This window comes from Notamacropus eugenii, chromosome 4 (assembly GCF_028372415.1).
Source record: "Notamacropus eugenii isolate mMacEug1 chromosome 4, mMacEug1.pri_v2, whole genome shotgun sequence".
Taxonomy (NCBI): domain Eukaryota; kingdom Metazoa; phylum Chordata; class Mammalia; order Diprotodontia; family Macropodidae; genus Notamacropus; species Notamacropus eugenii.
The window spans coordinates 13,388,034-13,411,504 of record NC_092875.1 but is presented as its reverse complement, the minus strand read 5'-3'; the positions used below and the strand labels follow the sequence as shown (position 1 = coordinate 13,411,504).

The 23,471-nt window shown below is 42.1% G+C and overlaps 1 protein-coding gene across 4 annotated transcripts in view; it reads right to left on the bottom strand.

Moving 5' to 3' along the window:
- Positions 1-23,471, bottom strand: part of PRR14L (proline rich 14 like) — a 63,320-nt gene that overhangs the window by 21,777 nt on the left and 18,072 nt on the right. For all 4 annotated transcript variants that reach the window (XM_072599861.1, XM_072599859.1, XM_072599862.1 and 1 more), the window contains exon 3: positions 7,885-7,954. In XM_072599861.1, coding sequence (XP_072455962.1) covers positions 7,885-7,954 — 70 coding nt within the window. The remainder of the gene's footprint in view (positions 1-7,884; positions 7,955-23,471) is intronic.

Below are 23,471 nucleotides of genomic sequence, written 5' to 3'. Positions count from 1 at the left end.
GTTAGAGGCTAGGGAGGAACTCTTTGGGTTCAGCTCAACAGGCGGCCACAACCAAGTTTAGCCAAATACGGGGCACCTTCAGGAAGGAGGAGAGACACTAAATAAGGATGATCATCATAGTAATCGTTAACAGCCCTGGGAGGCAGGTGCTGTTATTATAACCCCCATTGTACAGAGGCAAAAAGAAGTTAAAGCGATTTGCCCAGGATCACAGAGCTAGCAACTGTCTGAGGCAGAATCTGAACTTGGGACTTTCTGATTCCAACCCCTATTCTCTAGCCCCAAAAGAAATGTTATGTGAAAGCTGAATATGGATTTATATATCCAGGCAAACTAAAAAAAATTATGAAATGTGAACATTAAGGGGCTTAAGACCGAAGAAAAACATGTTCAGACTTAAAGAGTGAATATGGACACAAGAAGCCTGTCTGAGCAGTGTATCTGGAAATGAGGGCATAAAAACCAAAGGCATTATTAAAACAATAAAAAACAAAATGAAAACAGTGACTTTACACTTATTTGCCCCAAATGCCAATTTAGGGATCATTTCCAGGTTAAAGACTGGCTGCTTAACTTGGCATTGGCTGCACAGCCAACTTTGATACAGAGCCAGGGGGTGATGGTAACTTCTGGAACGCCTGATCTTAACAAGTTGAATTCAAGTAATATTCCTCTAACTCAAGGTTTCTTTGAGGAAAGTGCTGCTTCTTTGGCCATCATCGCATGGCCTTCCCTTTCCCAGAGCGGCCTGCCAACATTAGCCTTTTCAAGTGTTGTAACCCTGAACTATGCCCCTTCTGCAAACACCTCCCCATGCCACTGTCCAAACCACAATCAACTGGCCCAGCGTATATCTTCTATGTCCACATTGTCTCTTCCGTTAGATTGGGATTCCTTGAGGGCAGGAGCATCCCTGGCATGTAGCAGAGTGCCTGGCACACAGCAGCTGTTCACTAAGTGCTTGTTGACTTGACAATACTATGACAACTTGTGCCTATTTGAAGGCATATCTATTGAAAACAAACTCTCTGGGGTCTCTTTATTTGGTTTCAGAGATGGACGTTCACGCTCAGAACTTGGAAGAAACAGAGAGTGTATGGGTTCAAGGAAGCACAAAGGTTTAATGTGCCATTGTCCGTGTCTCTCTCTAAGTTTTCTGTTCTGTGACCCCACATGGCAAAAAGAGATTGACAACCAACAAAGAGCACATTTCTGGTAGTCTCAGGGGCTGTTGTTGTCATGTCTTAGCCACTAAATCCAACTTGCAATGGACAAGTGGTTATCCAAACTTTTTTTGAATTATGACTTTAAATTTATCTCTGATTATTTTTTAAAGTGACTGATCTTATTTTAATCCTGTCTTTATTTCTGAACCTATCTCCTCCCCAACAACCCAAGCCTTTCCTTCCAACAAAATTTTTTAAAAAGAGAAAAAAAACTAACCCGTCCCCTGAGCCCAACAATACACAAAATCCTCCACAATAGTTTCCCACTTCTGCAAAGGGCAGAGGGCTTCCTCATCTTTTCTGGAGTCAAAGTGGGTCCTAAGAATCACACAGCACTGTTTGGTTTCGTTTTTTTGTTCTTGAGGCTTACGTTGCTGGCTGCCAACTTCCCTTTTCTTCAGTTCATCTAAGTCTTCCCAGGCTTTTCAGTCTTCATCTCGCTGGTCATTTCTTAGAGCAGAGATATCCCCTTACATTCAAACAATTTGTTCATCCATTCCATTTGTTTGTACATCTCTTTTATTTATCTCTAAGTGGGTTGGCCCAAATATTTCTGTGTATATGGAGCCTTTCTTTTTGTCAAGGACCCATCCACATTGATCATCTTACTAGAATCACTACGTGAGAGACTCTGTTGTAAATGCTTGAGGCACAGGTGCCTGAGAAAGGGGGAAAGTCCCTCTCAATCAAAGCCTTCCTAGTAAATAATATAAAGCAGAGTGCTGCTTTTCTGTGAACCCTTCTAACACTTTTGGAAAACAAACAAAAAAAGACAAGGGAAATGCCTTCAAGTCTAATTTGTAAAAAAGTCATTGGAAATGGGTAAGGAGGAAACTCCTCTTTACTTTCAGCCGAAGCAGGAAACAGAGATCATTTCTAGGGCAGCCCTGCATACTAACACCCCATCAGGTAGTTATTCTTCCACAATGGCCACTTGCAATTAGGATAAACCCATCAACTCAGGTGCGCTTTTCTCCACCCTCTTTATTGGAGGCTGAGAGGTGAGCAGCCTCATTAACTCCTGGTGAATTTGTGGGCATTGTCCTCTTAAATGCCCAGAAGCACCTGGCCTCCTGTCAGCAAGGGAACCCCACCCCCAACAAAAAGAATGTCCCCCTTCCCAGATCTGCTGAGGTCATGCATAGTCTAATATGGACCACGCTTTCAGGTCTATCTCAGCCCCTACCAGAATGAGCCACTGCAGGAAACGGGGCTTGTTTTCCTCACTGGCTATAAGGCTGTCTGGTGTGGAGAAGCAGCCCCTGGGACACCGATGCACAGAGCTCCAGGCCTGGAGTCAGGAAGCCCTGGCTTCCAGTTCAGCCTCAATCACTAGCTGTGTGACCCTGAGCAAGTCATTTCACTACTCTTTGCCATAATTTCTCCGTTAAATGGGGATAATAACAGCCCCTACCTCTCAAGTTTGTTGTGAGACAATGCACTTACCACAGTGCCTGGCACACAGCAAGCCCTTAACAAATGCTGCTGGAAGACCCCCTACCTGTGTCACCACTCGGTGCCAGCCTGTCCTAGTGAGGACGTGCCCACATCAGGTGACCCTGGGTCCAGGCCTCACCCCGCCCCCAGCACTAAGCCAGATCCTCTGCCCACAGTGTGTGTTTTTCCATAAATGCTTGTGGAATTAAATGGAATTTGTCAAAGGTTTAGCAGCTCTTTTGTGAAATTATTTTCCACCCAGAATAATATAAGCTTTGGGGGGTGGTACCATGGGGTATAACTCACACATCCAAAGGCATTCATGAGGGAGGGAGAAGAATGTTCACTCTGGACGCAGGAGGCCTGACTCAGAGGAGAACTGGATGTGAGTGCATTGGAAAGCCATGCCAACTTTCCAAGCCTCGGTCCACTCACCTGCACAATGGGGATGTTGTTTCTTGCTTCCTTGGACTGGAGTGAAGAAAAGTCATTTTACAAAGGTACCATTTCAGCCTTTTGTTTCTGTCTTGATCCAGATCCTTGCAGACACTCCAAAGGTTTTCTCCCCTTTTGTCTACTTTTGCCCTCCTCCTCATTTTGTATCTAAAAGGTTGGCTGAGGAATGTATGCATAAAATATGTACAAAGTGGACGAAGAAGGAACACAGCACAGAGGATGAGATGTAATCAGTGGTTGGCCCACTGTTAGGTTATCCCGGATGAATTGGGCCCAGAAACGAGAAGAAAGCAGCCTGGTCTGGGTCTGGGACAATCCTTCCCCCTGGTCCCAAGGCCAGTCACCCATGCCTGACAAAAAGGGGATGGCCTTGAGGGGCAGCATAAGACACCTCCTGTCAGGTGAAGTCAATGAGTTGAATTACTCTGCTTGACTCTGTTTATTTGTTGTAAGAGAGGGTTCCTGGGGCAGGAGGGTGTAAGTCAGCAGAATGTGTTAGGGATGAGAAAAGGCTGAGAAAGGGTTAAAGACCGAAGAAAAGAAATTCCCAAAGGGACTAACGTGGCAATTTTATTATTACCATATTAAATATGTATATACTTTTAAGGAAAAACAAGTTGCACGTAACAAGCTCATGGTTTCAAACAGAATCTTCTTCTGTCCTATGTGTGAGTGTGTGTGTTGTGTATGTGTGCTTACAAACATAAATAACCCAGATGGCTCACTCTCATGGGAACCTATCCTGACAATTCTGCCTCCTGGAGATGCCATGTGGTCATCGCTAGGAGGATGGCAGGCTCTCTGGGGCAGGATGCCTGCCAGGTAAGGGACCCGAGGAACAAAAGAACGCCATGGCGCATCACCAACGGTGCTAACTTGTGCAAGGTAAATGTTAAGGACATCATCCCTGGTATGGTCGAGAGGGGTCAGTGAAAGCAGCAGATCCTCTGGACAGTCTTCGCCAAGGAAAGGACTGCATGATAAAGTGTGATAAGGCACATAAGGATGCAATCTGCACAGAATCCACAGAGGGCATCAGCTAGAGGATCAGAAGACTCTCTTTACCCCTCTCTGTGTCTCTGTCACACACGCACATGCACACGCACACACATGCATGCACACACACGCACGCACACATGCACACGCACACATCCCCAATCCTTTTTCACTCCCCATTTAATAAGACCTCTGTTTTAAGGATGATGACCAGACTGTAATCGGTTCTTAGGGGAGCCTGTCTTTCTAGGCTGCCTGGAGGCCTACCCACGCAGAGGATCTTTCAAGGATCCTTCCCTCTCCCAGAGTCCATCCCTTATAGGCAGCATCTGAACATGGTTCTTGGGGTTGCACAAATGAACAGAGATATTGATTAAGCACTCACCACATGGAAATCTTTGGATAACGTGTATTGGTCAGCTCTCTAACCTTCATCCAAAGAAGTTTAAATTTTGAAATATTGAAAGACATGAATTTGGAAACCAACTTCTACATAAAGACCACATATGAACCCAAACAGAATCCCTCGGGATAAGCTAAGCTGTTAGTTTGTTGTGGGGTTGGGGCAACACAACAAGTCTAAAGGAAAACAGAAAAAAACAAAACCAAGCATTGGGAGTAGGTATGACACCATGGCTTTATTCAGCATCAAAACACTGCTCTGAATGAGCTAAACCAATGCAAGTGTTCACAAAGAAGAAATCAATATGGCATCCATACATAACCACATAACATTTCCCCCACAATATTACATCAACATGTGTCTCCCCTTAGGACTGCTGCCCTTTCATCCCACATCCTGTTCATTTAGCGCCTCACCAGAGGCTCTCCCTGATGCTGCTGTCCCCACCAACCCTGTCCCAGTTAGACTGATGGCTTTATTCATCCCCCAAACCACCATATCCTTGAACTCTTGTGAATGGACACTTTAAATCTGGTGAAATGGTGGGAATGAACAGGGAACTTGCTATCAGACACCCTTCTACCACTTACTACCTGGAGGACGGACCTTAACTCACTTGGCCTTTCTGGGCCTTAGTTTCCTCCTATGACACTATAACCCGGAGTCCAGGTTTGATAAAAAAAATATTTAAAGAAATAAGATAAAATGTCATACTAGAACAGATTTGTTAAAACATCTTTATCAGAAGAACAAGAAACGTGGAACATGAACTAGAGCCTGGAGTCAGGGAGGACCTGGGCTCAAGTTCTGCCAAGGGCCCAGCTGGGCTGGCTGGTACCCAGCCACGTCTCTCCAGCTTGGAGCAGTCCCAGAACAGTTGCTGCTCAGAGCATCTGGGCAGGTCCAATGACAGGCCCAGCACCCCCTCAGAAGGAAAATCCATGAGAGCAGCCTTTCTCTAGGTAGTCTCCTTCAAATGGGGTCTGATTTCCCTCTCTCTCCCTCTCCTGCTACCTCTGAGAGGAAGCAGCAATGTTACTGTGAAATCCAGACCAAGAGGGAAAAATAACCACTGGGACCAGGAGCATGGGATGAGTTAGGCAGGGAAGGCGAGGCCAGGTCTCCAACACTGTTCTACCCATTAAAGCCAGCCTCGGGCTAACAAGTCCTCCTTTAGAGTTGCTGCTGCTAATGGCACTGCCTGTGCAGGCCCAAACCCAGGCAGGCCTGGTGGGGAGAGGGAGAAAGGAGAGACCCTGGAACCACACCTCGCTCTGTCACCAGCTGAGGCCACCAGCAGGTCACTTCAATTCAACTATTTACTAAAGGCTAGAATGTGTGGTATGTGCAAGGCAGACTTCTTGATACCTCAGTTTCCTTAGCTGCCAAGTGGGGACAATCACAGCCCACTGGGAGTGATTCTAGAGTTAGGAAGTGAAAACATCAGGGGTATCAAATGAGGGGCTGGTCAGCCAGAGACCCCGAATGTATGGGCACCAGGTACTGACAGGGTGAAGGTCACGCAGGCAGGGAGCTGACAGGGCTCCAAAGGCACCTTCCCTTTACCGATGGGCAGCCACCTGGGCCCCACTGAGAACCACCTCATCTGTAGAGGATGGAACTTCACTTAGAAATGTGACCAGGTATCAGAAGGACAGAAACACCAGCTGGTCACAACATGTAGACAAGAGGCCCCAGTGGATGGCCTGTGAACTCCAGGAGTCAAAGAGCTGCAAGTAATACTGTAGAGAGGATGCTAGATTTGGAGCCAGGGATGGCTGGTTCCCAATCTCAGCTTTGACCCAAGCTGAGGCTGAGTCTCAAGGCTCACAGGATTGGCAGCCCTCCTCCAGATACTCTTTGGGGCCCCTTTTGGACCCTGACCTCCTGCACCCTTCCCTTCAGGAGCCCTTGCATAACTGGGAGCTCAGGGGGACTTCCCTCCCCAGCAAACACTTCTGAGAAAAGCTTCCATTCTGCAGCATTTCCAAGAGAACCTAGGAAAATGGTTTCAGAAGAAGCAGAGAACTGAAAGTTTAGGGAAAGGAGGCAATGGGGACCTGGGGGGAAGAACCCAGCTAAGACAGGCCTCCTTTCCTGAGGCTCCTGCCCAGAGAGGAGACATCCATCAGGGACCTGATTCCCTAGACAGATTGCCAGCAGGAAGCACAGGGACCAAAGGGTCCTGGCGAGAGATCGCCAGTGGGCAGGACTGGTCCATGATGAACTCACTCTCCTAGAGAAGCAGTTCCGACTTAAAAGACAAGTTCATTTGATCCGTCCCCCATTCCTTTATTTAGGGCCCACTGTATTCCAGGCCCGGTACCAGGTCCTGAGGATACAAAGACACAGCATTTCCAGCAGGCGAGGTGGTAGCAGTATGAAGGTGCTGCTTAAGTCCCAACACTAATCTTCCCCTCCCATCCTCCTCCTGTGGGAAGCAGGTGACCCTAGGCTGCACCCCCCTTGGCCAGCCCCATTCTGGGGCTTGGTGATTGGCAGTCATGGGAGGAACAGCAAAATGGAGCAAACACAAGGTCATCCCTGAAAAGGTGGACCCAGTAATTCCTCAAACCCTCTGCTCTGGCTAGAGTCCACCACATTTAGTGGTGGAGGGGGCAGCACTAGTGTCACATTGGTAGTGCCCCCAGGTGACAAAGTACTCACCACACCATAGCCCCATATAAGTTAGCGCACCATTTTCACATGAGAGGTAAGGAAACAGGCACAGAGAACTGGAAGCTGAGGGCATCATGCCCATCAACTGCAAAATGAATGGCAGATGAACGGGATGGAATACTACCGTACTAGGAAGAAAAGACGAGGGAGAGGGTTTCAGAGAATCCTGATAAAACTTGTATGAGCTGATGCAGAATGAAGAGCCATTTCTACAGTTAACTGCAACATTGTAAAGACTTACTAACTCTGATGGACACAATGACCCATCACAATTCAAAACACTTTTCCGAAACATGCTACCTACCTCCAGACAGAGAAGTGATGTCCTCAGAGTACCCGCAGAAGCACATTTTCTTCTATTTCTTTCTTTTCCTTTTTTTTGTGGGGGAGGGAGGTGAGGAGAGGAAGACACAGCTAACACAGAAATGTTTTCACTTCTATACATATTTGTAATGGGTTTCATTTCTCTTCCTTTCACAATGGGTGGAGAAGGGGAGGGAGAGAACACTTGGAAATGAAGTAAAGTTGATTTTTTTGTTTTTAAAGGAGAAATAGAGGGATAAAAACAGAAAGGCTGTTAATTTTTTTTTAAAGAAAATTAAAGCTCCAATAAATCTCCTCCGTCACAATAGGGAAAACAAGACTAGACTTGGAGGAGGGAGAAAGCTCGTAGAAATCCATCCCTACCTGTGAGCTGTGGCTCATCCTCAGACGGGCTCCTGCTCAGGTCTCGTTTCAGCTGTTTCCCAACGACCACCTATAGAAACAGGGTCTATGAGTCAGCTCGGCCTGGAAGTCTTCCCTCAGCCCTACCCACAACCACTGGGGAAGAGCACCTCACCCTGAGGTGACAACACCAAGCACAGCCCACTTTCACTGATCCAGACAACAAAAAACTCACTTTATTTTCCAAAAACAATACAGTCACTCATGAGTGTCTTTGGAGCCAGAGGATGACTGGTTTATATTCCATTATGGTTTGACTATTTAATAAGAAAATAGGTGTAACCATGTGTGTATGTAGTAAGAAGGGCATAATGAAAAGAAAACAGGCATTCAAATCAGCAGCCCTGACCAGAAAGCCAAACCCCACCCCTCTTGGAGGCCAGGTGACCTTAGCAATATAGATGGGAATGGGGGCGACCAGAGATACCCAGAGTTCATTCTTTTGAAAACTACAGAAATTGAGTCATATATTTTAGAGCTGGACCAGAGATGTCATATGTGAAAAAGATAGGTAAGACCTGCCCACAGTGGTCTCTGGGTTGGTGTGAAGAAAGTATTTTGGAAAACCTCAGTGTGCTAGAGAAAGCCTGAAATCCATCTCGACTCTATCTACTCCCTTCTAAACAGACAAGAAGTACCTTGGTACAATAAAAAGCTGATCCTGGAACTAGAGACAAAGGTTCAAATCCCACATCTCCCAGGAGCAAAGAGAGCCCTTCAGTCTGATCTTCGGTTTCCTTACACATTGTGTAATACATACCTGTAAGTGGTACCTAAGGCTCCAAGAAGGCAATAATGTTAAATGCAAAGTGGTGTTAAGGCTGGTTATTATCATCATCACTAACAACAAATGCAAGGTAGGGATCATGTGCTCTGTGAAAGGGGAGGGTGTTTCAGATAGCTGCGAATTCTGGTAAAGCCTGGGGACCCAGAAATGGAAGAAAAGAGGAGGTTCAGGGGCAGGGGGCAGCTGCCAGGTGGATCACATCAAGCTCCTAGATCTCCAGGGAGATCTCAAACTATGGCTGAGGACCCCTCAGGGGACAAAAAGACCAGATTCCTGCTTGAACAGTGAAGTTTCTTTTTGTTTATCTTCTGAATTAGATCTTCTTTTGCATATTTCTGAAAGAATCTGTTTTAATTTAAACCTTACTACTGACACAAAATCCACTTTTAAAATGTCACATTACTCATCTGTGTTCAGACAAATCCTTCCTGATCAGGAAAAGACAGCTCATAGCTTCCCACCACCCATCCCCCAACACACAAAGAGAGATGAAAGTGGTGCTCAATACAGTGTCCCTTCCTTTCCCAATCAACTGCAGATCCTCCATTTATACTTGTCTTTGACTCTATAAGACCTTGGACAAGTCACCCCTAATGAGACTGGCCACTCCCTGAATGCAGGGGGACAGTGCCCTTCCATCTGGCGCCCATTTCCCGATGGCAGGAAGGGGTCACAAGGGCACCATTACATCCTGTATTAGTCTCCAACATGAGGTATTTCCTGAATAGAGGACAGTACTCTTCTATCCAATGCCCATCTCCTAGGCTGGTCTTCAAGGAGAAGAGGGAAAGGTGCCATTCCATCCCATGTGGGTTTCCTAGGTTGGCCATTTCCTAGTGGCAGGCAGAAGAAAGAAAGGCACCACTGCATCCTATGTCAATCTCCTGGAGTGGTCATTTCCTAACTGCAGAGGGACAAAGAGAGGTACCACTCCATCCCATGGGGGTCTCCTATACTGCTTCTTCCCACTTGTAGGGAACCCTGCCTGCCTGCAGAGAACGGAGAGAAGGTAGCATTCCATTGCCTGCTGCTCTCCTGAACCATTCCTGTGGGCAAGAAACAGAGAAATGCCATTCTATCTTGCTCCCTCCACTTATCTCCTGGGTTGGCCTACTTGCAAGGAAAGGAGAGAAACAGCATTTCATCAGCTCCCCCAAGTGGTCCCCTCACCTGAGCTGCCTAGCACTCTGAGAGTGAAATCTTAATGATGCTGATAAGACACCTGAACTCAATTATCAATGACTAACACATTTCCACCATCATATTCTTCCCCACAGAAGGGATTCTGGATTCCTGGCTGCCAGTCTGCCACCTGGTTGGTTGATTGTTGTCCTTTGTTCCTGAGGAGGACCAAAATGACCTCACTATGTCAGAGTCAAGTTCCAGCATGTCCAACTGTGGCTGAGCAGACCAATATAAGCTCAGAATGTTCTAGCACAGGTAGGGCACAAAAAGTCTATGTGAACATTTGGGGTGAATTCTCTAAATCTGGGCATGTGGTGGTTCTTTGTAACTCCTTCAATTCTGCTTTGCTCATACAGCACAGCACCTTCGCTGACCAGAGCACAGCCAGTGTCTCCCATGCTACACAATCAGCTCCAAAGTCCTTTAGAGAGACCTTGAGAGTGTCCTTGTATCACTTCTTCTGACCATTATATAATTTTGATTACATTAAAAAGTTTTTGCACAAACAAAATCAATGCAACCAAGATTAGAAGGAAAGCAGAAAGCTGGGAAACAATTTTCACAGCCAGTGTTCCTGATAAAAGGCTTCTTTTCTAAAATATATAGAGAAGTGAGTCAAATTTTTGAGAATGTAAGTCATTCCCCAATTGATAAATGGCCAAAGGATATGCACAAGTAGTTTTAAGATGAAGAAAATAAAGTTTTCCATAGCCATATGAAAAAATGCTCTAAATCACTACTGATTAGAGAAATACAAATTAAAGCAACTCTGAGATACCACATTACACCTATCAGATTGGCTAACAAGACAAAACAGGAAAATGATAAATTCTGGGAAAAGATGTGAGAAAATTGGAACACTAATGCATTGCTGGTGGAGTTGTGAACTGATCCAACCATTCTGAAGAGCAATTTGGAACTATGCCCAAAAGGCTATAAAACTGCATATCCTTTGATCCAAAAATGCTGCTCCTAGGTCTGTATCCCAAAGGTATCACAAAAAGGAGAAAGGGATCCACATACACAAAAATATTTATAGCAACTCTTTTTGTGGTGGCAAATAATTGGAAACTGAGGGGATGCCCCATCAACTGGGGAATGGCTGAACAAGTTGTATATGAGGGTAATGGAAAGCTATTGTGCTATAAGAAATGATGGACAGGCAGACTTCAGAAAAACCTGGAAAGATTTAGATGAACTGATGCTGAGTGAAATGAGCAGAACCAGGAGAACGTTGTACACAGTAACAGCAACACTGTATGATGACCAATTCTGATAGACTTAGCTGTTTTCAGCAATGCAAGGATCTAAGACAACTCCAAGGAATTGGTGATGGAAGATGCTATCCACATCCAGAGAAAGAAATATGGAGTGTGAATGCAGATTGAAGCATACTGTTTTCTCTGTTCTTTCTCATGTTTTTTCCCTTTTATTCAGATTCTTCTTTGACAATATGACTGATGTGGAAATGTTTAATATGATTGTACATGGATAGCCTATATCAGACTGCTTGCTGTCTTGGGGAGGGGAGGAAGGGATGGAGGGGGAAAAATTTAGAATTCACAATCTTATAAAAGTGAATGTTAAAAACTAAAAATAAATAAACAACAAAAAAAGAAAATGCTCTGGCTCTGGCATCAGAGGAGTTGGATTCAAATCATGCCTTTTATGTTGACTACCTTTGTGTGACCAAGACTGCCACAGCTTCTACCTGGTCTCCCTGTCTCAAGATCACCCCTCACTTCAGTTCACACTGCTGCCAAAATGATTTTTCACTCCCCTAGTCTTTATTGCTTGTAGGAACAAATATAAATTCCTTGGTCCATCTTTTCAAACTCCTCACAACTTGACCCCAACCTATCTTTTCAGTCTCACTGGCCATCCCCCAACAGAAAGGGATCTAGCCAAAGTGGCCTCTCTGGAACACAATTCAGAGGAGGGGGTGGAGCCAAATTGGCAGAGTAGAAGGATGGACCTATAGAAGCTCTCCCCCCAAAGCCCATAAAATACCTGTAAAAAATGACCCTAAAATTCTAGAGCAGCTTAGAACCACAAAACGACAAAGTGAAAGACATTTCTACCTCAAGACAGCCTGGAAGGCCCTATCCTACAGAAAGGTCTATCACACTGGAATCTGAGCAGAGGGCAGTGTAGATGCAGTGCAAGGCAGGTCCAAGACTGGAGCAGGCTTCAGGGTGTGGAGTCACAGGTAGCAGGTAAGGATCCCAGATCCCCACAAACACCAAAGACAGCCTCAAAGGTCAGTGAGAAAGGAAGCTCTTTCACCTGGGTGAGAAGGGAATAGGGTCCTGCCCTAGCCCTGGCCCCAGGCAGTACAGGCAGTGTCCATTGAGCCCTTGGCCTAAAAGACCCTGGGGGAATTGCACAGCTGATCTGGATCTCAGCCCTGAATGGTGGCCCTGGGGTGAGGAGGAGCACTAGCATGGTGGAGCTGGTAGAGAGGAAATTTTACTTGCAGATCCTGGGCAGAAAAGCTTGTAGTTGCTCCCAGACCAGAGTGTAGGCCAGGAGAGGACTTTATTCCTCTCCCTTGATTGTGCTACCCTGGAGGAACTGAGAACTTACCCTAGAGCATATCCTCCACTTGACAAAGGACTCAAAAGTCAATTAACTGGCTGGGGAAATGCCCCCAAAAAGGGAAAAAAATAAGACTACAGAAGGTTATTTTCTTGGTGAATAAGTATTCTCATAGCTCCCAGCCCCCATTTGAGAGGGGCACCCAGAGCAGTTATATCATCATTTCCCACCAAGATATCTCTTGAAACATATCCTTCTACAAGACGACATCGACCCTGGAACTCAGACCTACTGAGCACCCCCTGTCCCTGTTAAAAAGGAAGGTGGACATCGGGGGATGGGGGGACATGCAGCTTCCAGACCCTCCACCATTTGAAGGCACCCAAGCATCAACCAATGATGGGAGCACCTCATCATTTCCCACCCCAATGACAAGACTTAATCATGTCCCTGCATAGAGTATGTTTGTACCTTTGCCTCTCTCTCAACTTCTTTTTATGTCCTGTCTCCCCCATTAGACCTTGAACAACTTCCTTTGTATCCTTGCCTGGCCTGAGTCAGGAAGACCTGACCTGGGCAAGTCACTTTACCTTTGCTTGCCTCAAGTTTTGACCTCTGTAAAATGGGGGTTAATAATAGCACCTACCTCCCAGGGAAGTTGTGAAGATCAAATGAGATAATTATAAAGCACTTAGCACAGTGCCTGGCACACAGTAAGTAATATATCAATATTAGTTGTTACTTATTATTTTTATTATTCTCAATAAATGTTTACTGTCTCTGACCACATTCCCACTAACCCATTCACCTCTTCTAGGATTCCTCTCTTGTATCAGACTGAGCAGAGTCAAGCAAAACCTATCCACACACTGTCCATACCTCGCACCATGCCGGCACACTGCCTCCATGTCAGCAGGCGCTTCCTTAGCAGTGTTCGCTGAGCCACTGTTTATTCCTGACTGGTTAGCTCTGGGTTCACTTATGTCACTGCGGTCCAGCTCACTTCGCTCTGCATGGACCCATCTAAGTCTTCCCAAGTTTCTCTGATGTCTGATGGAACAATAACATCCTAAGCATTTATATGCTAGTTGGGGGCTGCCCATCTACTTGCACTGCCTTTCCTCTCTCTGGCCTCTGGGTTAGTAGTGAGAGTCCCAGGCCAAAGTATATGCATAGTTTAGTGACTTTCTAGCCCAATTCATAGTCTACCAATAGTACACCAGTATGCCAAGGAGCTGAGAAATGATAGTCCACCAAAGATGGCTTGTTTGCCCTAACACAAGTCAGTGAAATAAGAAGAGCATTCAAGAGCACAGTTTGTTGACTATAAAAACAAATGTGGTTCAGGAGAACAAAACACTGCCTTCTATAAAGCTTCTCTTCCAACAAAGCATTTCCCACATGTACAACATTTACGTAAGACTCCTTTAAAGACAAAAACTTCTGGTCATTAATATCAGGAAAAGTATAAAGCAAGAAAATATACGGTCATCAACATCACAGGGGAGAAAGAATGCAAAGAGTCAAAAAAGTCAAAAATAAAGAAAGAGTCAAAAATGAAAATGGATTTGGAGTGTACACAGTAACAGCAGCGTGTATGATGATCAACTGGGAATAATAGTTACATCTCAGCAATACGATGATCCAAGACAACTCTGAAGGACTCATGATGGAAAAATGCTATCCTCCTCCAGAGAAAGAACCAATAAGAATCTGAATGCAGATCAAAGCACACTGTTTTTACTTTATTCTTCTGGGGTTTTTTTCCTTTTTTTGGGAGGGGGAATCCTATATTTTCTTTTACATCCTGATTAATATGGAAATATGTTTCACATGACTGCACATGTGTTAGCAACCTATATCAAAATGCTTGCCTTCTCAATAAGGAGAGAGAGAAAGGAGGAAGAGAATTTGAAACTCAAAATATTTTTAAATGGATGTTAAAAATTTTTTTTACATGAAATTGGAAAAAAAATTTTTTTTAAATAGTCATTCCAGTGGGGGAGAGCCAGAGCCAAGATAGTGGAGTAAAACGAGCATTTTAACTAAGCTCTTTACAAAAGTAAAATGCAAAAGATATACTGAGAGAAGGGGAGAGAGGAAGAACAGGGGAAATGATTTTTCTATAAAAGAGGAACACAAGGAAGAGCTTTCACAATAAAAGGGAAAATGGTGGGGAACAGGCAATTACTGAGCCTTATGCTCATCTCAAGTAGTTTAAAGGGGGAATACACACACACAAAAACACATATACACACACACACACAGTTGGATAGAGAAATTCATCTTATCCAACAGGTAAGTAAGAAGGGAAGTCGCTAAGTTAGAGAGGAGGGTTTATAAAGGGAGGAAGTAGGGGACAGGGTCAAAAAAAAAGGATAAAGGGAAGAGAATATGATGCAAGGGAAACACAGTTAGCAATCATAACCATGAATAGGATGAATTCGTCAATATAATAAAAGAGGATAAACAGATAATAGATTCCGTTCCAGTTTCTTATTTCAACTGTGTGTTAACAACATTACAGAATCTATTATACTTCAGTTGAAGTCAAAAAGGCAGAGAGGTAGTGATCATGACTTCAGACAAAGCAAAAACAAAAACAGGATTAAAACAGATAATCAGGGAAACCACATTTTTGCTTAAAAGATACTACAAACCAGAGTTCTTAAAATTTCTTCTTCTCCCAACCCCTTTAGCCCTTCTTGAAACTGTGGGTCACACAATACACAATGAAGAAATAACAATACTAAACATATACATACCAAATGGCACAGCATCTAAATTCTTGAAGGAAAAGTTAAATGAATTACAATAGGAAAAAGACTATCCTAATGGGGAACCTCAATTTACCCCTCTCATACCTAGACAAATCTAAGCATAAAATAAATACGTTAAGGAAATGACTATAAGTTCAGAAAAGTTAGATATGAAAGACTTCTGAGGAACACTGAATGAGAATAGAAAGAGGTATATCTTTTTTTCACCTTTTACATAGCACATGCACAAAAAACTGAACAAGTATTAGTGCATAAAAAAAACCTCACAAACAAATGCAGAAAAGTAGAAATATTCAATGCACCCTTTTCAGATCACAAAGCAAGAAAAATTACATTCAATAAAGGGACTTTGAAACATAGATTAAAAATTAACTGGAAAATAAATAATCCCAAAGAAACAGTGGGTCAAAGAACAAATGATACAATCAATCAATAATTTCATTAAAAGGAATGTCAAAAATGAGACAACATAGCACTCCAAAATTTGTGGGATGCAATTAAAGTAGTACTTAAAGACAAAATTAATTAATCTCTAAAACCCTTAAATCAATAAAAGAAAAAGCAGGTCAATGAAATGGGCATACAACTAAAAAAAAAATTAGAAAAAGAACAAATTAAAAATCTCCAAAATACCAAAATAGAAATCAAAACGATTAATAAAATGAGAAGAAAAAAAACAAACCACTGAACTAATTAATAAAACTAAGAAATAGTTTTATGAAAAAAAATAAAATCATTGGTTAATTTGATTTAAAAAAAGAAAAGTAAATTATCAAAAATGAAAAGTTGTGGCTGCATACCTAATGATGATGAAACTGAAGCAATACTGTGCCAGTAAAAATGCCCATCTAAATTAAATGGATAATATTTTTAAAAATACAACCAAAAGACAACATAGAATACTTAAATAACCCTATCTAAAAAAAAAAAAAGGAAACTCAACAGTCATAAATGATCTATCTCCCTAAGGGGGAGAGGATCCCAGGACCAGATGGATTTACAAATTAATTTCTACCAAATGTTTAAAGAACAATTAATTACAATGCTACATAAAGTATTTAAAAAGAAAAAGGTAAAAGAATATCACCAAATTCCTTCTATCACATAAATATAGTTTTCATACCTAAACCAGGGAGAGCAAAAACAAAAGACCATTGACCAATTTTCCTAATGAATATTGATGCAAAAATTTAAAATAGAATACTAGCAAGGAGATTACAGCAATATATCACCAAAATCACATACTATAAGAAGGTTGGATTTATACCAAGAATGCAAGACTGATTCCACAAAAACTACAAGCACAACTGACCATTTAAATAACAAAAACAAGAAAAATCATATGAGTCCATCAAGATGTAGAAAATGCTTTTGAGAGCAAGAAGGAAACAAAACTACCCCTCTTTGTAGATTATCTGATGCTGTACTGAAGGAAACTCAAGAGAAGCAGGTAAAAACTAGCCAAAAACAGTAACTTCAGGAAAGTTGCAGGACATAAAACAAACCCACATAAACCAGCAGCATTTCTATATATCACCAACAAAACTCAGTAAGAGATTATGTTTTACATGACTTTATACGTATAATTAATGCCACATTTCTTGCCTTCTCAATGGATGGGAGAGGGAAAGAACTATGAATTAAAAAATTTTTAATGAATACTGAAATTTTTTTTTCAAAAAAGATGTAGAAAGAGAAATTCCATTCAAAGTAACTGCTGACAACATAAAGTACTTGGAAATCTACCTGCCAAGAACATACAAAGGAACTATATGAACACAATTACAAAACACTTCTTACACAAATAAAAGGTCTAAACAATTAGAGAAATATTAATTGCTCATTGGTAGGCTGAACCAACAAAATAAAAATGACAATGATACCTAAATTAATTTACTTATTCAGTGCCATGTCAATCAAATTACCAAAGAATTATTTTAAAGAGCTAGAGAAAAAAATGACAAAATTCATCCTAGAGGAAAAAAAGGTTAAGAAAATCAAGGACAATACCATACTATACATACTGTACTATACCATATTTCAAACTAATATAGAATGCAGTAATCATCTAAATGTTGGAGAAGAGGTAGGAGAGTTGGCACACTAATTCATTGCTGGTGGAGCTGTGAGCTGATCCAACCATTCTGGAGAACAATTTGGAACTATGGCCAAAGGGCTACAAAAATGTGCATACCCTTTGACCCATCAATATCGCTTCCAGGACTGTATCACAAAGAAATCATAAAAATGGGAAAATGACCCACATGTACCAAAACCTTTATAGCAACTCTTCTTGTGGTGGCCAAGAACTGGAAATCGAGGGGATGACCATCATCTGGAGAATCGTTGAACAAGTTGTGGTATATGAATGTAATAGAATACTATTGCACTATAAGAAATGATCAACAGGAAGACTTCAGAGAGGCCTGGAAGGACTTACATGATCTGATGCTGAGTGAAAGGAGCAGAAAGGAGAACTATGTACACGGCAACGACCACAGTGTGCCAGGTTTTTCTGGTAGACTTGGAATTTCATCGCAATGCAAGGACTTAAAAAAAATTCCCAATGGTCTTCTAAGGCAAACTGCCTTCCACGCCCAGAGAAAGAACTATGGAATTCAGTCACAGAATGCAGCAGATCATGTGTGTGTGTATTGTGTTTTGGTTCGTTAGATGATTTCTTCCACTCATTTTAATTCTTCAACATAGCATGACTAAGGTGAAAATGTATTTAATAGGAATGTATGTGTAGAGCCTATACAAAACAGTATGCCGTCCTGGGGAGGGAGGGGAAAATAATAATCTAAGTTATATGGTGGTTATTGTAGAACACTGAAAATAAATAAAATTAATTAAAAAAAAAAGAAATGATGAACAGTTAGACTTCAGAAAAACCTGGAAAGACTTACATGAACTGATGCTGAGCAACATGAGCAGAACCAGGAGAACTTTGTACACAGCAACAACCACAGTGTGCAAGGACTGTTTCTGATACTTAACCCTTCACAGTAATGCAAGGACCTAAAACATTTCCAAAGCACTCTTCATGCAAAATGCCATCCATATCCAGAGAAAGCACTATAGAATCGGTTTCAGAATGAAGTTCTTTTGTTATGTTTTGTTTTTTTTCATGGTTTCTCCCATTCACTCTAATTCTTCTAGGCAACATGACTAACATGAAAATGCGTTTGATAAGAATGTATATGTATAATCCACAAGATTGCATACTATCTTGGGGAAAGAGGGGGAGAAAATTTAAAACATATGGAAGTGATGAAAATTGAAAACAACAAAAAAGCAGTAATCATCAGAACAGTTTTTAGTATGGGAAAAGAAATGAGTGGTAGATCAATGGAATAGACTAGGTATACAATATATAGAAGTGAATGATTATAGTCACCTGGTGTTTGGTAAACCCAAATATTCAAGTTACAAGGGCAAGAACTCACTATGTGACAAAAACTGCTGGGAAAACTAGAAAAAAAAGTCAGGCAGAAACTAGCAATACACCAACATCTCACACCATATACAAACCACACAACAAGAAAAACTCAAAAAGCGTTCATAATTTAAACATAAAAGGTAGTATGTAGTATCATAAGAAAATTAGGGGAACATGGAAAAATTACCTATTAGATCTAAGGCTAAGGGAAGAATTTATGACCAAACATGAGCTAAAGAGTATAGTTGTAAGCAGAATGCATAATTCTGATTACATGAAATTGAAAAGGTTTTGCACAAACAAAATCAATGCATCTCAGAAGAAAAGCAGGAAACTGGAAGAAAAAGAATTTACACCAAGTTTGTTTCATAAAGGTCTCATTTCTCAAATATATTGAACTGAGCCAATTTATTTTAAAAAAAGCCATTCAGCAACTGATAAAAGGTGAAAGGATATGAGCAGTTTTCAGAATATGTTTCAATCAATATCATGATCAATAATCATGTAAAAATGTTCTAAATCATTAATGATTAGAGAAATGCAAATTAAGGCAATTTTGAGGTAGCACTTCAGACCTATCAGATTGGCTAATATGACAGAAAAGAAAATGACAAATGAAGGGGATGTGGAAAACTAGACACTAATGCACTGTTGATGGGGCTGTAAATGGATCTAACCATTTTGAGAACAATTTGGAACTATACCCAAAGGGCTATAAAACTGTCCATATTCTTAGACTCAGCAGTATCACTAGGTCTGTACCTCAAAGAGATAAAAGAAGAAAAGGACCCACATGTATAAAAATATTTATAGCAGTTCTTTTTCTGGAGACAAAGAATTGAAAACTGAGAATGTCAATTGATTTGGGAATGGCTGAACAAACTGTGGTATATGAATATAATGGAATACTGTTCTATGAGAAATGATGAAATATCATGCCATAAAAAATGATGAAGGGGATGGCTTAAGGAAAACCCAGGAAGATTTATATGAACTGATGCAAAGTGAAGTCAACAAATCTAGGAAGAACTTGGTAGACAGTAATAGCAGTATTGTAATGATGATCAACTGTGAAAGGCTTAGCTATTCTGATCAATACAATGATCCAAGAGGATTCCAAAGGACTCATGGTAAAAAATGCTATCCACCTTCAAGAGGGAAAACTAATGAACTCTGAGGACAGACTGAAGCATATTTTTTCCACTTTATTTTTCTTGCTTTTTATTCACATCTGTGCTAATGAGGAAATATTTGGCATGACTTCACATGTAAAAAAAACACAACCCATAAGAACTCCGAACAGTATAATGACCATCCATGATCCAGGGGATCAATGATAATAAATGTGATGGGCCTCCAAAACAAGAGGTGATAGGATAAATATGCAGAACATGAGATCCATTTTAGAACTTTGTCAATATGAGAATTTGTTAAAAAGGTATTCTTTTTCCTTTTGGGGGGGGAAGGGGAGTTTGATAGGGAATAAACATTGCAATTTACTGAAATAAATATCAGTAAAGAAAAAGAAAGAAGGATTCCTCATAAATGGTGAGGTCTTCTAGATGTATTAGTGAATGCATGAGTCCTCAGCACACTGCAGAGACCCCTAGACAAAGTCCACTGCCACTAAAGATGGAAAATTCAATGTATAAAAAAATTCCCACTGCCCATATTCTGACCTCAAATTATACAGACAACCTCTAGAATGTGTCCTTCTATCTAGATCAAGTAAGCTTGGCCACTGGACTATATGAGTTGGGCTGAGAATCATACAGGAGAAAGACAGCAGGCTGGACAGTCTTTAGGAAATTAGAAAGCTCCTTTAATGAATTTAACTATAGTTGGAAAAATTTATATTTGAGGTTTTCATGTTAAGGTCCTGAAAGGAATCACAAGTTAGAAATCCAAAGGCAGAAAAATCAATAAAAAGAGACTTCCAAACAGGAAACATTTTCCCAACAAATAAAAGACTTAGAGGTTATGATTGCTGTCTTCAAGTATGCCATACCTGCAGGCCTCCTCACAAAGGTATTCCACTTGGTCTGTTTAGCGCCTGAGAACAGAACTAGGTATAATGGTGAGAATCTGCAGAGAGGAAGATGGAGGCCTACGATCATAGAACACTTGCCAACAACAAAACTTTTCTAAAGAAGAGGAGTGGGGGTGGGGGAGGTGGTGGAGATATTCTTGATGGGGGTCGATTAAAGCAAACGGGAGGTCCTAGCCATTTGGCAAAGAAGTCAGTGTTGGAGAGGCTGGGAAAAACCAAACAGTGGCAGGAGAGATTCCCGGCCAGGAACACTGGGGATCGACAGCCCCAGAGGCCCTTTCCCAGGCTCAAAATTCTGTGAAACCTCTGGATAAATAAAAATAAAACCCTGTGACCCAGGTACATAAAACCCTAAAACCCCAGAGCACTGTTCCAGAAAAATCCAGTTGTAATGATCTGTTATAACGGGGGTCACATCACTGACTCTCAAACACATTAAATGGACTCCTGGCTTTTTGTCCACATATACATGTGTCATTAATCACCAAGATTACAGAAATCACGACCCCTCTATGTCAAGCCCTCTACATCGTGCTTTGCAGTGGACAAAGTCCTTCCCTTGCATCCCACTGTGGGCAGCGTGAAGACTCTTCTACTGCTTTTCCAAGGAAGAAAGGGAAGCTTCTGCAGGTCCAAGGTGAGGACAGGAGGCACGCAAACAGGATGTGCAGAATGCGCTCAGTGCTCTTCAAGCTGTCGCTCTGTTTAGCTTTAGACACCAGGCATTTCTCAATAAAGCCTGCCTCCTGAACACCAACCTTCTCTAAGCCAGCCTTACAACCTAAAGAACCAGCCCTGGCAGCACATTCAACGCAAACCCTCTATTCACCTGCCGCTCCACTAAGCGATGGAAGCACTGGTCATCACTGCTCCTCACTGCCTGACTGGTCTGCACATTTTGTGTGATTTCTGATATCTAGCTGTGTGGTTTCCATTGACAGAATAATCAGTTCTACTTCCTTTGCTCTGCATCGGTTCATCCCAATCTTCTCATGTTTCTCCGATGTCTTCTGTCTGTCACCTTTGCCCACTTGATAGGAGTGAGGTGAAAAAAACCTCAATTGTTTTATTAATAGTTTTAAATTTTACATTCCCCTCATTTTTAGTGCTATGGAACACTGGTTTCATAAGGCTGTTGCTAGTTTGTATTTCTTCTGAAAACCCATTCATTCTCTGACCTCAGGTCATCTCTCCATGTCTCCACAATTAATCTTTGCATATGTCTCAAACCAGCTGGATCTAAGACCAGCAATAAGCCCTCCCTCCCCGCGCCATCTTGTTTCTCCCATCCAGCACTTTAGGACTGTGTACGTATTAACCCCTGCACTTAACATATTATGATTGCATGAATGAATATATAGCAAAAGGCAATAAAACTCTACAAGTAATCTATGTAGTATCTTAACAAGTCACGCACTGTGGTGAGGGCACAAGGACAAAAACCAAACAGTCCCTTCCCTCCAGGCACTGATGGGGGTGATGCCTCCCCCCCCAAGGAGTAAAGCAGCCAATCAACATTTATTAAGCACCTACTCATGTGCAGCACTGTGCAAAAGGCTTCACTTGATTCTCACATAGACAACCATGGGAGGGAGGTGCTCTTACTGCCCCCACTTTACATTTGAGGAAATTGAGACCGGGAGGTAAAAGAAATGGAAACCTAGACAAGTCAGAATCAAGCCCCTACAAAGGAACCGCAGAGGGCAGAGAGAGCCCTGAAGAGGAGCACGAAAGGGAAGCTTCAGAAAAGGGGAGGAAGGAATGTGTGTCACCGACTTCTTCACTGGCGAGGCACTACTTCATCCTTCCCACCCACAGAAGAGGAAAGCCTTGTAGCCGCACACACTTTAAACAATAAAAAATGAATCCACACAAAATGCTCTTTTACCTACTGCTCCAAGAACATTAAGTGCTGCTAGCTATAAAAGGTCATTTTTTTTTTTTGCTTTAAAGGTAATGAATGCAAAATTTATGAAAAGGAAAGTCTCTGGGAGGGGGGATAAATGAGGAAAAAACTACGCTGATGCAAAAAAAAAACAAAGATGTTGATAAAGCTTAATGAAAAATAATTTCTCTGGGTCCATGATGTTCTTGTCCTTTGAAGAAGAGAAATGCCCTAAGAGCAGAGACCCTCTCTCTGCCTTTGTCTCTGGATCCTCAGCACATGGCAGCTACAGCAGTATACAGTGCTGGCAGTGCTCTCAGGAAGGACACTCAAGTGCCTCTTAAAAGTCCAAGGAGTTGGATGGACCCAAGCCCAAAGCCAACCAACACCCTAACAGCAAGTGCAGCCTGAGAATGAGGATTTCAGGACCAGGGGCACTTTCAGCCTATGAGATCCCATTTCTGTGGTGTTGGAGTCACAAGAGACCTGGGAAGACCCACTCCATACTACAGCTGAGGAAACTGAGGCTGAGAGTTAGAAGGTTCTGCCTTTTGATGCAAGCTCCAACGCTTATTAGCTCTACACTCATCACACGACCCTCCTCCCAGAAACGTTGTAAGGAAAGTGGTTTTTTTAAATACATTTTTATTGACAGGGTTTGTCTTTATATCATCTACAACACAGACTGCTAGGTGTGAAGCCAGGGAGACTCATCTCCCTGAGTTCTAATCTGGCCTCAGATACTTGCCAGCTGTATGACCCTGGTGAGTCACTTTACCCTGTTTGCCTCAGTTTCTCATCTGCAAAATAAACCATAGAAGAAAATCCCAGACGGGGTTATGAAGAGTTGGACATGACTGAAAAATGACTGAACAACAGCA